The sequence below is a fragment of the Urtica dioica genome, chromosome 2, assembly GCF_054948205.1.
Source record: "Urtica dioica subsp. dioica isolate 48M chromosome 2, U.dioica_male_clone48M_v1_H2, whole genome shotgun sequence".
NCBI classification, from domain to species: domain Eukaryota; kingdom Viridiplantae; phylum Streptophyta; class Magnoliopsida; order Rosales; family Urticaceae; genus Urtica; species Urtica dioica.
The window spans coordinates 39,343,957-39,360,596 of NC_142757.1; the positions used below are offsets into that span (position 1 = coordinate 39,343,957).

General features: G+C 36.7%; 2 protein-coding genes across 2 annotated transcripts; both read right to left on the bottom strand.

Moving 5' to 3' along the window:
• Positions 1-11,006: 11,006 nt before the first annotated feature.
• LOC149404697 (polygalacturonase-like) lies at positions 11,007-14,293 on the bottom strand. Its single transcript, XM_089607632.1, has 13 exons — positions 14,276-14,293; positions 13,879-14,168; positions 13,663-13,762; positions 13,465-13,551; positions 12,857-13,195; positions 12,634-12,762; positions 12,391-12,552; positions 12,253-12,273; positions 11,951-12,158; positions 11,763-11,844; positions 11,562-11,670; positions 11,332-11,448; positions 11,007-11,231 (listed from the first exon to the last, which is right to left on the bottom strand). Exons 1-13 carry the CDS (start codon positions 14,291-14,293, stop codon positions 11,007-11,009), a joined length of 1,887 nt encoding a protein of 628 aa, XP_089463758.1.
• Positions 14,294-14,466: 173 nt separating this feature from the next.
• Positions 14,467-15,139, bottom strand: LOC149404698 (polygalacturonase-like). Its single transcript, XM_089607634.1, has 2 exons — positions 14,909-15,139; positions 14,467-14,805 (listed from the first exon to the last, which is right to left on the bottom strand). Exons 1-2 carry the CDS (start codon positions 15,137-15,139, stop codon positions 14,467-14,469), a joined length of 570 nt encoding a protein of 189 aa, XP_089463760.1.
• Positions 15,140-16,640: the final 1,501 nt, after the last annotated feature.

A 16,640-nucleotide genomic window follows, 5' to 3' on the forward strand; every position in this document is an offset into this window, starting at 1 on the left:
CGCGTTGCGCGATCTCTCGAATCAAATGGTATTTCCTCTCAATATGTTTAGAGCGCTTATGGCTTCTAGGTTCCTTTGAGTTAGCGACAGCCCCACTATTATCACAATAAAGGGTCATGGGCTCGTCGACGTTTGGAACAACTTCCAAATACTTAAGGAATTTCTTAAGCCATACAGCCTCTTTGGATGCTTCACAAGCAGCCACATATTCTGCCTCCATTGTGGAGTCAGCAATGCAAGATTGCTTAATACTCCTCCACACGACAGCTCCACCATTAAGGATGAACACAGATCCCGAAGTGGATTTCCTGGAATCCTTATCCGCTTGAAAATCGGAGTCGGTATATCCCGTCATAGTCAGGTCAGTACCTGAGTATGTAAGCATCAAGTTCCTAGTTCTTCGAAGATACTTAAGAACATGCTTAACAGCAATCCAGTGCTCGGGTCCAGGGTTGGATTGGAAACGACTAACTACGCCAACGGCGAAACATATATCAGGTCGGGTGCAAAGCATAGCATACATGAGGCTTCCTACGGCAGAGGCGTAAGGAATTTTCCTCATGTCTTCAATCTCTTGTGCAGTCTTGGGAGACTGGTCCTTAGAGAGTGAAACTCCATGCCTAAAGGGTGTTTGACCCCTCTTGCAGTCTTGCATCGAGAAGCGATCCATCACCTTATCAATATAAGATGCTTGAGAGAGCGACAGGGTCCGGTTTTTCCTATCTCGAAAGATTTGGATCCCCAGAATGTACGCGGCTTCTCCTAGATCCTTCATATCGAATTGCTTTGCCAGCCAGACCTTAACCTCAGATAACTTACCCACGTCATTACCAATGAGTAGTATATCATCGACATATAGTACCAGAAACACAACTTTACCTTCATGTATTAACTTGTAAACACAAGGCTCATCTATCGACTGTTCAAAGCCAAGGCTTTTTACAGTTTCATCGAATCTAATATTCCATGACCTAGATGCTTGCTTTAGTCCATAAATGGATTTAAGCAACTCACAAACCTTGGTCTCTTGACCTTTATCCACGAAACCGTCTGGTTGAGCCATGTAAATGCGCTCGTCAAGATTGCCATTTAGAAAGGCTGTCTTGACATCCATTTTCCAGATCTCATAGTCGAGAGCTGCAGCTATGGATAGGAGTATGCGGATGGATTTAAGCATTGCGACTGGCGAGAAGGTTTCTTCATAGTCAATCCCTTCTTGTTGGGTATAACCCTTTGCCACAAGTCGTGCTTTGAACGTCTCGACGTTCCCATCAGGACCCCTTTTCTTCTTGTATATCCACTTACACCCTACGGGTTTAATCCCTTCAGGAAGGTCTACAAGTTTCCAGACTTTGTTGACATACATCGAGTGCATTTCAACTTTCATGGCGTCAAGCCAAAGGTTTGATTCAGAACAAGCCATCGCTTGGCTATAGGAAACAGGGTCATCCATGTCGGAGACGGCTACAAGAGAGTCTCCATAAGACATGTACCTGTCAGGCTTTTGAGTAGCCCTCCCACTACGTCTAAGTACTACTTGACGAGATTCTGATGAGTTAGGTTGTGTTTCAGTTGGGGTAAGAACAGTTCTTACAGATGAGGTAGAAGCTTCCTCACCCAACTTTTCTTCAAGCACAATTTTGCTTCTAGGTTTCCCATCCTTCATAAAGTCCTCCTCAAGGAAACGAGCATTCGTGCTAACGAAAGTCTTATCGTCCTCGGGACTATAGAAAGTAAAACCTTTGGTTTCCTTCGGATATCCTACAAACAGGCACAATTCTGACCTACTAGCCAACTTGCTAGTCTTTTGCCTCAGCACGTGTGCAGGGCAACCCCAAATTCGGATGCGGCCAAGATTCACTTTACGGCCAGTCCATCGTTCATAAGGAGTACCAGGAACCGTTTTGGACGGAACTTGGTTCAGAATGTAGGCGGCTGTTTCGAGGGCATATCCCCAAAAGGAAAGCGGGAGTGATGAGTAACTCATCATTGATCTAACCATCTCCATAAGAGTTCGGTTTCTTCTCTCTGACACTCCGTTTTGTTGAGGTGTGCCAGGTGCGGTAAGCTGAGAAGCGATACCTTCTTCTTTAAGAAAGTCATCGAACTCTCCAGACATATACTCACCACCTCGATCAGATCGAAGGGTTTTGATCACTTTGCCAGTTTGCTTTTCCACTAAAGCCCTAAAGACCTTAAATACGTTAAAGATCTCGGATTTGTGTTTTAAGCAAATAGACAAACCCATATCTTGAGTAATCATCAGTGAAGGTAACGAAGTATTCGTATCCTCCACGTGCCTGTTGGTTGAGCGGACCACATACATCAGAATGTATTAGTTCCAGCAACTCAGTGGCTCTTCGACCCTTATCGGAGAAAGGTCGCTTAGTCATTTTTCCTTCTATACAGGATTCACAAGTAGGTAGTGAACCTATTGCAGAGGCTTGGAGTGGACCATCCCTCACAAGTCTCTTAATCCTATCTAGACTGATATGACCAAGTCTTAAGTGCCAGAGGTATGTTGATTTTGTTAGATCGGAGGATTCAGAAAGTTTGATCCTCTTTGGCTCCCTAATTAGATCGTTATCTATTTCGGTGTCTAAAAGAGAAGGTTGAGTGGGATAGATGTAAAAAAGACCATTCTTCATACATGCATCAGTGACGAAAGAATTAGAAAAAGAAATACGAATTCCATTCTTTATAAACTTTAAACAATAATCTTGCTCACAAAGACGAGCACCGGATATTAAGTTCTTCCCAAAGGTAGGAACAAAATAAACATTATTCAAGTTTAAAGTGCGGTCTTCAAAAGACAGCGTCACGGATCCCACAGCCTTCGCAGACACCAAGCTCCCATCACCCCATTTGAAACAGAACTCGCCTTCCTCTAAGCTTTTGGTTTTCTTGAAACCATTCAAGGAACAACAAATATGGTTAGTAGCAGCGGAGTCAAGAATCCACGTTGATACATTATCAGCTACTAAGCATGCTTCGGTAACTAGTACAATACTATGTTCCTTTGCTTTGAGATTGGCAGGACAGTTCTTTTTATCGGCCTTGTGAGGTCTCTTCTTAGTTCCAGAGGCGGAGGCTCTTTGCTCAGTAGCATGTGCCTCTCCTTGATTCCTCTTTCTCTTAGTGAGACCTACAGCAGTGTGAAGCTCCTTCATAAGCTCGGTAACAGTGTACTTTAGCTTTTTTATGGAGTAGTTCATCTTGGAGGTATCAAGAGATGCGGGGAGAGTTTCTAAGATCATATCTATGACATTCTTCCCATCAATCTCAGATCCTAGGATTTCCATTCTATTCAGAAAACTAATGATCAGTATCATAAAGTCTCTAACAGGACTCCTAGCCTTCACATGACAGTTCATAAACTGTCGGACTGCTTGTAGCCTTGTTTGACGCCTTTGCCCTCCAAACATCTCAAGGAGATTGTAGAGCATGTCAGCGGTAGTCTCGATGTCACGATGTTGCTCTTTCAGCATATTGTTCATAGATGCCAAGATATAGCACCTCACAATCTCATCGGATCGAAGCCAGGCCGCTAAGGCGTCATTGTCCTCTTGAGTTGAATCATCATTCGTCAGAGGAGGACACGGGGTGGTGAGTACCCATTTGTGCTTGTTAACGGTAGGTATTATTTCGAGGTTACGTTTCGAATCTACGTAGTTTTCGTTTTCGAGTTTGATCGAGGAAAGAAAGATAGAGAGATGGTTGAGACATATTGCCTATTAAAGTTGAAACAAGTTTATGATTAGTCTTTGGTTTAGGATTTAAGTTTCATTAAGACTTTTGTAAAATCCAAAGGTGTTATAAACCAAACGATAATTTACTCCCTCAAGAGAAGGCCGCAAAAAATCTCCATTTATAAGTAAATGACACATCATTAATGCTAAGCCAAGATGTCAATACATCTATACTAGCCACCTTGTAAATTGGTTTGATCACTCACATCCTTTCGCAGAGCCTCAAGGGAGGATACTAGGGATTGAGCCTAAGCGTGCAACCAACCACTTAGTCCAAAAGATCAGCTTTGAAAAACAATCCCCCAAGGGGAGGCCTTGCCATCATTGCATCACTCTCGGACGTAGCTCATTGAGCAATGATCGAAGCAATAACGCCTTGGAGTACTCACATTTAAGTGAGGGTCGCAAGAGCGGCTCTTAGTCCCACGTTATTGCATCTTTCATTAGTGTTGGGGATCGTGGGTTACAAACAACAAGTATAACCCTCCCACTTAGTTTTTGGAGTTGGTTCATCGACTCTTTTAAGTTCGGAAACAAATTTCCTAGTTAGAGAGCGACAGAGCGGACAACTAGAAGAGGATCCTAGATCGACATGTTCAGAGCAGTATTAGTGCATAAAGGCACAAGGGACATACTCGATCTTTTCCTATTTTCTATTTCGGGAAAGTGTGTGAGGGAAGTGTGAACTTCAACTCACTCGAACACTTGAAAGTTTGAGATTACACATCCTTTTATTTTTCGGCTTGTCTACAAGGAGACCTCCCACTCAAATTTTCAAGAGCATATAGATTTTGAACATATGTGATATAGATATAGTTTTGAAAACATTTTGAAAATTTATTTGATTTGGATGACAAAATATTTTCAAGTTTGAAAGTGAAAACGGTTTTTCAAAATTCAAACTAGTTTTGTAAAGATTCAATTTCAATTAAACTTTCAAAAATCAAAACATTTTAATCTTACACATCATGTTTATAATCATATGAAAAACATTTTTGCTCAAGAAAATTTTCTCATTAGAGTTCTATAACTCATGGTAGTGGGGTTTGAAAATCCGGATTTCTAAAAAACTGGAGTTTCAGACAGCCGCGCACCTCGGAGTAAAATCGCCATATCTGGCGGCTCCGATGTCCTTTTCAGCCGAAACCGGTGGCATTGGACAGAGGACAGACAGAGCTTTAATTTGATTTAAGAATCATTAAATTTAGATTTCTGAGCAGAGAGTTATGCCACTTTTAATGCGGGTTTACTCCAGCTCGAAGAAAAAGAAATAAATTAAAGCTTGGTCCTATTTAGGTGCGAAAAAGAATCAAGTGTAACGGAACGTTTTAAGATGTTGTTTAAAGCTTTTATTTGTGTTTTATTATCAAGGTAATAACATAGAATAAAAGAAATAACAACATGCATAAAACGATTCAAGTAAATAAACGAAACTAGCAAGAAAATAAAACTAGTCACAAAATTTACTCGAAAAATCTCAAACCTTTAAAACACGTTTTTCAATATAAAAAATTAAAAACTTTTAGAACTGATTCTAATGTGTTTTAACATCATCCCAAACTCATAGAAAATCAACATGGTTTTTAATTTAAGGCATGAGCAATAAATTAAAAAAAAACTAAGATTACAATTCTAACTTGTCACAAAATTAGTAAACTTTCGAAAACGATTTTCAAGCTCATAATTTAAAAACATGCACATGCATTCCTTTGACCATAGCTCTGATACCATTTGTTGGAATCGATCTAGGGTTTAAGAAAAAGTTTAACGCTTCGTTAAGCGGCGGAATTTTAAAAATTTTCTTTTTAAGTAAAACTAGTTTTTACTAACCTAGACAAGAGCATGTGCATGTAAATAAAAACTAATATGAGCTATGAAGTTCACTAACCTTTCTTGAAGCTTGAACCTTGTAGAAGCTTTTGGAAAGTTGCAACGCTCGTCTCCCCTCGCAACACGTCTCTCTTCCTTTCCTCGGCACCTCGAGCAACCACGAAAGTTTCTATCACTAAATCACTCGAAAAGAAGGAATCAGTGAGTGGGCACTTTTAAACACTACGACTTAAGAACGAGTCTCGAAGTCGCAGAGCTAAACACTAGGTCGAGTGAGGACCTAGGTGCCAAGACAAGAAATAATCGAAAATAAACTAGAGAGAGAGAGAGAGGATTTTCGGCCAAAGTTCTAGAGAGAGAGTCTCTCAAATCTCTTAAACTTGGATGAATGAATTGTGAGGAAATGAGGCTCCTATTTATAGGAGAGGTCTCACCTTCAATAAGGTAGTTTCCTCTTCTATAGAATATCACATATTCATGAGCAAAATAACCCTTATTTCCCATTCCTCTTAGGCGCCCAAGGCAGCCTTCTAGAAGGCTAGGATTTGTTTCCTTTTTTGTTCCTTGGCTTGCCTTTTACTCTTATGGCCGAAATTCTATATGCATCCTTATGCAATTTGTTTCCTCTTTTTCTTTTGGCAAGTATCTAAATACATTTATGCACAAAATAAACTCTCTATCTTGGGTATTATGGGCGCCCAACATGTTCTAGAAAAGGCTTCTAGAATTTTCTTCACTTGTTCATGACAACATAAGAAAAGGCCCATTTAGAATTTTCAAATAAAATTCTCATGAAATGAAATTAATTCACAAGGCCCAATGATCAAGTCATGGCCGAGTGAAACATGTCACAAAATGACCTTGTCAAAAAATTTATTGACATTCATTTCATCGTTTGTCTCAAAAGACAAAAATACCCTTTTTCACTATTTTCGTTCTTGTTTTGACTTAGCTTCCAGTTTAACTATTCCTATCGATGTGATTCGTGACAGTGACCTCATGGACCCAAATGAACAAAGCTTTAGCTAAACACTTGGACTCAAAAGTTCACAAACCTTTTCCAAGTTTAGCTTAATGCCAACTGACTCCACTAAAGAGCTGACACTGAATATCTCTCGGTTCAAATGAATTTATTTTCTACTCAAGAATTCGACCTAATTATGATGAGCGGATCCACTGAATATTATCTATGTTTACCCTTCATGAATGTCATCAGCTAGTCGGGATTTACTAAATTACCATTTTACCCTTCTAGCTGTTATTTCCTCAACTCCTTTGTCGCTTGTGAATAAGTTAGAAACAATGTATTGACGAGGAGCTAACAAGTCACATTGTTTCATCCAAAAGAGTCAGGACTCAATTTGGACACTGGCCAGTTCATTTATTCACACTCCAAGGAACAAAGCATGAGGTGACATACATTGCATTTCAGCAATCTTGTACATGAATTCCATATCTATGAGAACTTCACAAAGTTACTCATGACATACTCACAACTTAGTATTTCACCAATAGGCCCTGTTCGGAATGACATAGTGAGTCCGAACTCTGACTTTCTCAAATGAGAATACTAAGGTGTGAAATGGCATGTCTCATTTCAGGATTAAGGTAAGCATGATGCAATTCATACATAGTGACTTCGAGACATAAGAGGTTAAATGGTTTGTTCTTATCTTGTCTCTAGAAGTGCACTGGTCAATTCAGTACCTTCGGAAGATACCTAGAAGAACTATAGAGTTCCTAACTCTCAATGCCTCATAACCAGACATCATAGATTCTTCTAACAATCATACTGAGGTCAATAGTCTTTTGACCCTAAGATTGCGAATATATCGTTTTAAGCAAACTACGAAGAGTTTGTTCATGCAAATCTACATTTGTCTCTTCGTAAGTTGTTAAGTTTGTTTATGGACTAAAAGACTATGGTTTTATCATAAAGCTTCAGACAAGGAAGATTGAATGAACGTTTCAACTTTATTAATGAATGAATAGGCAATTACAAGCAAGAGTCTTCGTAAGACTATATGACATCAAATGTACATAAATAGACACTACTACTCTTCTTGTGGGCACCATTGACAACATAATGAATAAGCAATTACAAGCAAGAGTCTTCATGAGACTTTATTACATCAAATGCATAATATAAAGATTACAACTCTTCTTGTGGGCACCATTGACAACACGAATGTATATAGTGAAGGGTATAATTGTCAGCTGATAAAAAATGGGCTATTTGCTTAATTAAATGAAAATTGGGCTATTCCCCTAATAAGAAGTGTAAGGTGGGCTAGTGACAACAAATTTCACCAAAATTTATTTATTTAAATAAAAACCCTCGTTTTTCATCATTATTAAATAATAATAAAATTCAGAATAGGCAACGGGTAATAAATTGAAGAAAATATTAGGGACGTTCGTGAAAATCGACAAACCGAATAACTCGATCATTCAAATCAAACCTCACTCTTATTTAAACGGCCTCATTAAAACCCGATGAAATTTGAGTTGTAACCAACCCAAACCGTAATTATTTTGCGTTGGTTTGGTTTTTTATAATCGTAAGATTGAGTTAAATCAAACAAATCCGATGGTGTTAGTCCTCTAATCTTTTAAGATTGTAAATATTTTATATGTACTATTTTAAAAAAATATATCATTTTTAATAATATTATAATTAAATAAAAAATACTATTATACTTTATTATTTGCGAATATATGAAGATTTGGTAATTAAAAATATGCGTAATTTTTTTATTTTAATATGTAATCTTTCTAAAAATAAGTAAAATTTTGATTTTATTTGATATAACGTATTAGATATAACATACATATATGATTTTCATTCGAGTTATAAAGTCATTTGTTGATAATTATAATTCGAAAAAACCAACCCGATTATTTTTGGGTTGGTTTGGTTTGGTTTTATCTTTCAATCGGGTTGGTTTGAGTTTTCAAACTAAAAAATTAATCGTACGGTTCGGGTTCATAGCACATAAAAAAAACCGACTAACCCAACCCGATTACACCCCTAAAAAATATATGAAATAGTAAAAATTATCTTCAATAATAGTCCATTATTCAAATATTAAAAAACTAGTCCAATATCATTTGTATATTTGAAATTTTAGTCTAATTATCTAATTAATAAAATAAATTCATTTTAGAGAAGACAAAACGTATAAATTATATTATGAAAGAGTTAGACATTAGTGAAACCATATTTTTTTTATATTTAAATAAATGGACTATAATTTTGATTAAGAGTTTCCATTAAACTATTTCAAACTGTTAATTTTATTAAACTTTACTTCGTTGTCGCAAGATAATTATTCTTTTTATTACGGAAAAAAATGATTTGAATTCTTTTTTATATATTGTATTTTTCACACGACTCTTTAAAGTAAAAACGATAATACTACCTCAGTTTTATTAGACATTACTTTTAAATCTTATTTATTTATTTATATCTTTTAACAAAATCAAATATAACGGAGCTTTGAGTATCCAAAGCTTTCAAGGTTAATTAATTTATATCTTATCAAACGTAAGAGATTAAAAAGATTGACGGGTACATAGAAGAATAAATTATATAGGCCATAGATAAATCTTCTTAGTCAAAATAAAAAAGACATACTTAACGAGTACAAATCAAATTTATTACAATAAAATTGAAAAAAAATGACGGGCTTTCGAAATTAGATTAAGTTTATCTTTCTTATGATTTTTAAGGGTTACTTTTAAAATATTTATATGGTTTTCTTGTCTCAATGGATGGCTCGATAAGTGAGTTTTGGGGTTTTTCGAGTGGATTTTGGGGCTGTTTCGGTTGGAGTTCGGGGCTGTTACGGCGAGGGTGGCTCAATGCCTGAGGCGAGAGTGTGGCGAAGCTGTCGCAAGGGCTCGGTTGGAGAGAGAGAGAGAGAGAGAGAGAGAGAGAGAGAGTTCTATATGCAAGAGGCTCGACGTCGAGATCGAGATAGAGATGGTCTTGGGCGTGGTCCTCGGCGGCCAACAGAGTGGTCCTTATCACATTTCAATCGAGATGGATAAATTTAGAGGTAGAGAGAGAGAGAGAGAGATCGAGGGAGAGAGTATCAGAGAGTGAGAGATAGAGAGAGATCGAGGGAGAGAGGACCCGAGAGTGATAAATAGATATATATATATATATATATATATATATATATATGTAGAGAGAGAGAGAGAGAGAGAGAGATCAGTGGCAGCGTCGTCGGTTGTCTCAGACGAAGAAGAAAAACCGAGAAAGCAACGGTTAACGTCTCAGGCGAAAAGAGGCGAGGGGCAGAGGCGCGGCGGAGCACGCCCGACGGTGGTGGTGGTAGTGGTGCTTGTGGTGGTCTCTGATGGTGGTGGACTATTGTGGTGGTGGTGGTCTGTGGTGGTCGCGCAGAGAAGACGAGGTTGCGGAGGTGTTGGTGGTCCGGTGGGTGTCGATGGTGGCTCGGTGGTGGCGCGAATAAGAGGCGAGGTGGTGGTTTTGAGAATAAGAGATGTGGTTTTCAAAGTGAAAGAGGTAGATAAATCGGATTTAAGGTTTTTTGTATTTTGATTTCGAGTGAATGAGGCGAGGAAGAAGAAAGACTTTAAATGAATCTAACCTAACATTTGGATGCGACAAAAGATGGCCAACTTAAAAATCATTGAAAATTTTGCCACATCATTCACTGACGAAAATAAGAGGGGGGAAACAAACCCGCTCAAAATTTCATAACATTTGGATGCGACAAAGTGCACAGGGTCATGTTTGGATGCGACAATGTAGCATCTAAAGGTCAATAATCCCAATTAAAATGACTGAATTTCGGTAAAAGTTTATAAATTTTGAAATTATAAATTCTATTAAATACTAAACACATAAACAGATTCGTAAAAGGAAAAATTATACAAAATAACCATTTGAAACTTATTGATTAGCAAAATAGTCAAGGTTTCAACTTTTCAGCAAAATAGCCAAATTTACGTTTTCAAATATTTTTGATAGCCAAGATTAAATTTATTGACGATTATTATAAGCAATTTATCACTTTCAAAAAAATTAATCTTGGGTTCAAAATTTTTTTGGAAACTAATTTGTTACACATTTTGGCTATTTCACTCAATTAAGACAAACCTCGGCTATTTTGCGAATTCATAATTTTAAATTGACTATTTAGCTATGTCACCCTTTGTAAAAATAATACATTTAATTCGACTTTATCAGACACAAAATAAAATGAACATAAATATGCTTAATACTCCTCCTCATTAAATAAAAATAACACCTGTGCACTTTTTGTTGGTCTATATCATCCGTACACTTAAGTATTCTTAATTATATACTTAACCAATACTATAAACGTTTAATAATTTTAAAATTACTATCAACGTTAAGTAATAAACCTAATAATGTTAGAAACTCCTAATTAGTTAATTGGGGCAGTGCGGTGAAACATTTCCGAGGGTGGTGAAGTGAACGTTGTTGCAGACAGCCGTGGCATGATCTCCTCTTTCTTGTCTTCTCAAATCGATGTCTTGCAATACAATGCCTTCACACTTGTGCCTTTCACTACAATCCAACACTATGGCAACTCCTCTGTCGATCGTTCCTTTTATGTTCTCATACAACACGTCTTTCACTTCAACCGCCGATTCCTGAAAATGGATATCACACGTAAAAGCTTACTCTAGAATACTCCAAGAAGAAGAAAAAAATACAGAAAGAAGATTATGTCATTTGTAATTTAATTGTTACTTGGTCTTTGCAACCGTTTTTGTCGATGCAATAGTTCTGATCAATGATGATTGCATTGCGAACGTTGTGCATTTCAATGTCCCTGAATTTGATGTTGCTCACATTCCCTGAACCTCCCTGAGTTTTTTAGAAAAAAATAAAATAAATATGAGATGGTCGAAAATCAGATTAAATTGATGTTGCTTAATGTAGAAGATATTGGATATTAAATATTTAGGTCTAATATTTACCTGCCAAGTCTTGATTCTGACACCATTTGTGCTTCTGAAAAATCTGGCTCTGGTTACAGTCACATCAGAGACGTGTGCTTCGGAATTTCCATGTCCCAAGCTACCAATACTATACATATGAAAATGTAATTAGAATATGTTGATATTATTTTTTACTTGGTCAGAGAAACCATATTTTGTAAAATTAGTAAAAGTAATAACCTAATTCCATGACCCGGTCCGCATCTTATGTCTGAAGCACTGATGCCACTCGATCCACTCACAATAGATATACAATCATCGCCTATATATGTATCAAGCATTAAATTCAAGTTTTTATGTGAGAAATAATGAACAAAACTCAATATTAAAAAAAAAAAGTAAGATTGGTAGCTAGTAACTATTTTTACCCGTTCCTATGATGGCGTTGGAGACGTCGACATTCCGAGAGTGAGTGATATGAATTCCATCGGTGTTGGGACTGTTTCCCGGCGCGCTCACTGTCAGATTGTGAGCTTTGACGTTTTCACAGCTTCCAATTATCACTTGCATTTGTGGGGAGTTTTTTATTGTCATATTTCTCACTTCCAAATTTTGGCAATCGTGGAAAATTAGACCCTTAAAAAAAAATTAATATACAACAAAATTTAACTACCATGAATAAAAAAAACTATTCACTGTTTTTATTTTTATCTTTAATATAGATACTTACTGCTGGAGCATTCGTGCAAGGCTGCAAAATAAAACAGCGAAAATAGACTAATTAGTAATTAGATTAGGGCTTGAGTATATTTTATAACATTGTTTTTTTTACTTTTTGGGTAGAATATGGTAAGGATATCAAATTTACCCGTGACTTGTTCCATTTGCAAGAGTTTCGCCACCAAACTTCTCCGTTTCCATCGAGGGTTCCGCCACCTTCGACAGTCAAATCGTTGACTCTCTCAAACAAAATCCAACTTCTGTAGGAATAGTGTGACCGGTCCTTGGATGCTTCTATTGTCCCCAGAATCTATTACAATTATTATGATTAATTTAAGACTTTATATGAATAGATAGACTCTAAAACAATTGATACATTATATTAATTTACCTGAATTGTGACTTTAGATTTGCATTGACCGTTAAATCTAATCGGCCTAATGAGATAAGTCTTTTTAGGCACCACTAAGAAAATCTCTTCATTGGATGAACAAACATGTTGCCAAGCCCTTTCAAATGCCTGAAAGAAGAAAAACAATTTCAGCACGGCCTTGAAATAAAACAGTAATAGTAAAAACTAATAATTGCACTTAAATAAATGTGTGTGTTCTTACGTCAGTGTCATCGTCCTTGCCATTCCCTTTGGCTCCAAAATCGTCGACGCTAATTGAAGGGTGGTCAACAGGATGAGTCACCGGAGGTTGACTCGGAGTAGAAGTTGACCTTGTGATGACGTCGTCAGGGCAAAGAGGTGCAACGGCTCCGATTTTGCTAAACTCGACGTTTTTGCATGAAGCGCGGACATTGTTGTTGTCACCGCGGAGATCGACGTCTTGAAGAACGATTTCTTGGCATTTGAAGCTATCGTTGCAATCGAAATTCACGGCCACCGGAGAAGCGCTCGTTCCCGTTATGTTTTGGTATAACACGTCCGACACTTGGACGGCAGAGTTCTGTCACATTATTGATTATAAGATAGAAATTAGCAAAATAGTCAATAGTCAATACCACAGCGCATGAATTCTTAATGGAAAAATTAGTCCACATGGACTTCTTTATGTCACCTTTTAGTGTCCCTCTCTATAGTGAATCATTACATCTTTTTTTTTTGCTATATATTACTTTTTATTTATATCATAATTTAATTAGAGAGAAAAAGAGAATACAGTAATAAAGAAAATTAGAATCCAGGATTATTAACTTAGAAATATGAATTACTTACCTGCTCTTGGTCTATGAGGATGGGGTTTTGGACATTCGCCATTGCAATGTTCATGAATTTTATACCCGTAACGTTTCCTGAACCTCCCTGCATGTTATGTTATATTTTAATATGTGGTCCACAAATGTTATTACGTAACGTAGATAAGATAAATTGTAAATCATGTTAAGATAGTAGGAATTTAGAATGATTAATTACCGGCCAAGTCTTGATTGTCAGCCCACTAGTTGTCCCGGAAAATACGACTCCGTCCACAGTGACATCAGAGACATGCCCATCTGAATTCTGGCTACCGATACTAATTAATTAAACGAAGCAAAAAACAAACCATAGGTTAATTAATTTCACAAATAATGTAGGAAGTGCTAGTATTTAATTTTTTTTTTATAATAAAATTAATAATAATAATGTTACCTAATGCCGCGACCGGGTCCACAAGTGATACCGGAAACTCGTACGTTACTCGTGCCGTCGTTGAGAGCAATGCAATCGGCTCCGGTTGCAATGACAGAATCAGAGATGGTGAGATTGGTGGTTCCTCTGACATTGATTCCATCGGTGTTGGGGCTATTGGCCCAAGCAGTCACGGTGAGTCCGGAGACAGTGACGTTGTTACAGCCGTTGATTGAAATATGGGTTCCTTGTGCATTTAACGATCTCATATTCCTCACCACCAAATTTTCACACTTGTTGTATGTCACAGCCTTCACATATAGTAATTCAAGCTATAGTTAATTAATTATAATGTCATGACATTAAATTTTACTAATAATAATTTTTCTATGCTTTATATAAAAAAATATATATCAACGATCTTGCGGTATATCATTGCAAATAAATTCAACTAATAGTAATTTTTTTTTAATATAAAAAATATGAACGCGTTGTGAATTGTGATATGTAAACGTACCGCAGGCGCAAGTGGGCAAGGCTGCAATGAATTGATATAGAGAGAAAAAAAATTAGTCACCTTGTTGTAATTGCAAAATAAATATATATAATTTACGTCAGAATTATGATAAAGTTACGCACTTGAGTGTTATTAAGTTTGCATGGGCGGTTCCACCAAACACCGCCCCAACCGTTGATGGTTCCACCGGAGACGCCTTCCACAGTCAGATTTTGAACTCCGTCGAACACAATCCAACCACTTGGATTATCATCGCCATAATCCGAAATCTTTGTCGAAGCTCTAAAGATTCCAAGAATCTGAACCCTAATTTGATCGGCTTTGCAAGGACCCTTGAAAGTGATGGGTCTGAGGAGATAAGTGTTTCTTGGCACCACAAGGCTCACCGAACCCTCCGATGAACATGCCTCGTCCCACGCTCTCTTAAACGCCTATAATTACATATTCACGTATATTTTATATTCTTTGTTCTATATACGTACATTCTAAAAAGATAATAAGTAAGAGGTAAAATATAAACACGCGAGTACGCACCTGAGTGCTATCTGTGCCATTGCCGTTAGCTCCGAAATCATCAACCCTAACTATCTTGGGATCATCCTGTTTGAGACTTCTCTTGAAACCAAAAGCCCTAGCCAAGAAGCGATCTTCGAAATAATTTCCTTGACCTTGATCATCGGGGTGATAATCATAATAAGCTTGACCAGTCTTAGCCAAAGCAAGAAGGACCACAAAGAAGATCGCCAAGAACCGATTCGAAGCCATGGGATCGTCGTTGGAAGGATCAGAGATGGTTTTTGCGAGTGAGTGAGTAAGTACGTAGTATTTATATTCTATGCTAGCTTGTGGAACCCTAATTATTAGCTCTCTCGATGTGCTCTTATATATAGACGCGAACTTCATGTAGACTAAGGAAGGTTCCTTGGCGGTCAAGGATTTCGACTTCGCTTAGTAGGATTCAAATTATTATTCGATTTTAGGTGATTCGATATGATTTTGCAATATTTCCCATAGAGTAAATAAATGAATATCACTGTTAATCGCCTAAGCTAAATAGAATTACTCCTCAATTTCCGAGTGAGGATGAAAATATAAGATAGGGTTTGGTTTCAATTCGAGTATATCCTTATTAATGTATTGTTGGACTCGCATAATTATATAAATAAGGGTTTTTATAAGTGATTAGCTTTTTCAGGGGATAATTAAAATAATAGTTAGTGTGTATATAAATATATATATATATATATATATATATATATATATCTAAGAATATTTTTAACTAAAAAATATATATGTCTAAAAATATTATTAACTACGTGATTAATTATTATTCTTGTTACCGTTAATAAGATTAATTAATTATCTTATTACCGTTAATAATATTAATTATGTGATTATTGTTGTTCTTATTATCGTTAATATAAGATCGAGTATTGTTCTTGTTATCGTTAATAAGATTAATTATCTGGTTATCTATTGTTTTTGTTACCGTTAATAAGATTGACTATTGTTTTTGTTACTGTTAATAAGATCGATTATTGTTTTTTGTTACCATTTATAAGATTATTTATGAGATTAACTATTTTCTTGTTGTAGTTAATAGGGGAAATTGTGACAATAATACTCAATGTTTGGTTAAAATACTACTTATATACTCAATGTTTTTTTTTTCTTTGGCGAAAATACCACATGTTACGTTATAGTGGTTCTATCACTACTCGGACCGTTTAGTGATATAGACGGAAATCCACGTGGTTGGAATCTACCTATCTGATGAATTAAAATATCGATAAAATAGTTTTTTTTAAATAAAAATAATTAAAGTAAATATTTAAACTAAGTATGTTAAGTAAATATCAATATTGAATAGCCTTCGTTCTCGAAATCCCTAAATCCCCAAAACTTCTCTTCTTCTTCTTCTTCGATTTTTTAAATATCAATAATGATTCTTCTTCTTCTTCTTCGATTTTTTAAAAATCAATATCGATTCTTCTTCGTCTTCGATTCTTCGTGGTCTGCGGCAGAAAAACGCACGTCGAAATGCCACGTGGACCGCGCCTGAACCCGCTGTGCTTGGACAATGACGACAAAGACAGCGAAAGAGAAAGGAGAGAGAACGTAGTTTTTTTCCGTTATGAGGAAAAGCATAAAGAGAGAAAAGCTTTCTCTTTCTTCCATGGGCTCTTCTAGTCGCCGCGTCGGGATGAGAAAGTCTCCGTCTTTTTCATCTGCTCGTCCTAGGTTTCATAGCTCCGACAACGAGTAC

What these genes read in the sequence shown, in the direction of transcription:
- LOC149404698 (XM_089607634.1), bottom strand. Translation starts at nt 15,139, where the DNA reads ATGGCTTCGAATCGGTTCTTGGCGATCTTCTTTGTGGTCCTTCTTGCT. An exon ending in ATGGCACAGATAGCACTCAG is followed by an intron (nt 14,806 to 14,908) that starts GTGCGTACTCGC and finishes ATGTAATTATAG; the next exon opens with GCGTTTAAGAGAGCGTGGGA.
- LOC149404697 (XM_089607632.1), bottom strand. An exon ending in AATCTAAAGTCACAATTCAG is followed by an intron (nt 12,553 to 12,633) that starts GTAAATTAATAT and finishes TAATTGTAATAG; the next exon opens with ATTCTGGGGACAATAGAAGC. An exon ending in TCAGAATCAAGACTTGGCAG is followed by an intron (nt 11,449 to 11,561) that starts GTAAATATTAGA and finishes TAAAAAACTCAG; the next exon opens with GGAGGTTCAGGGAATGTGAG.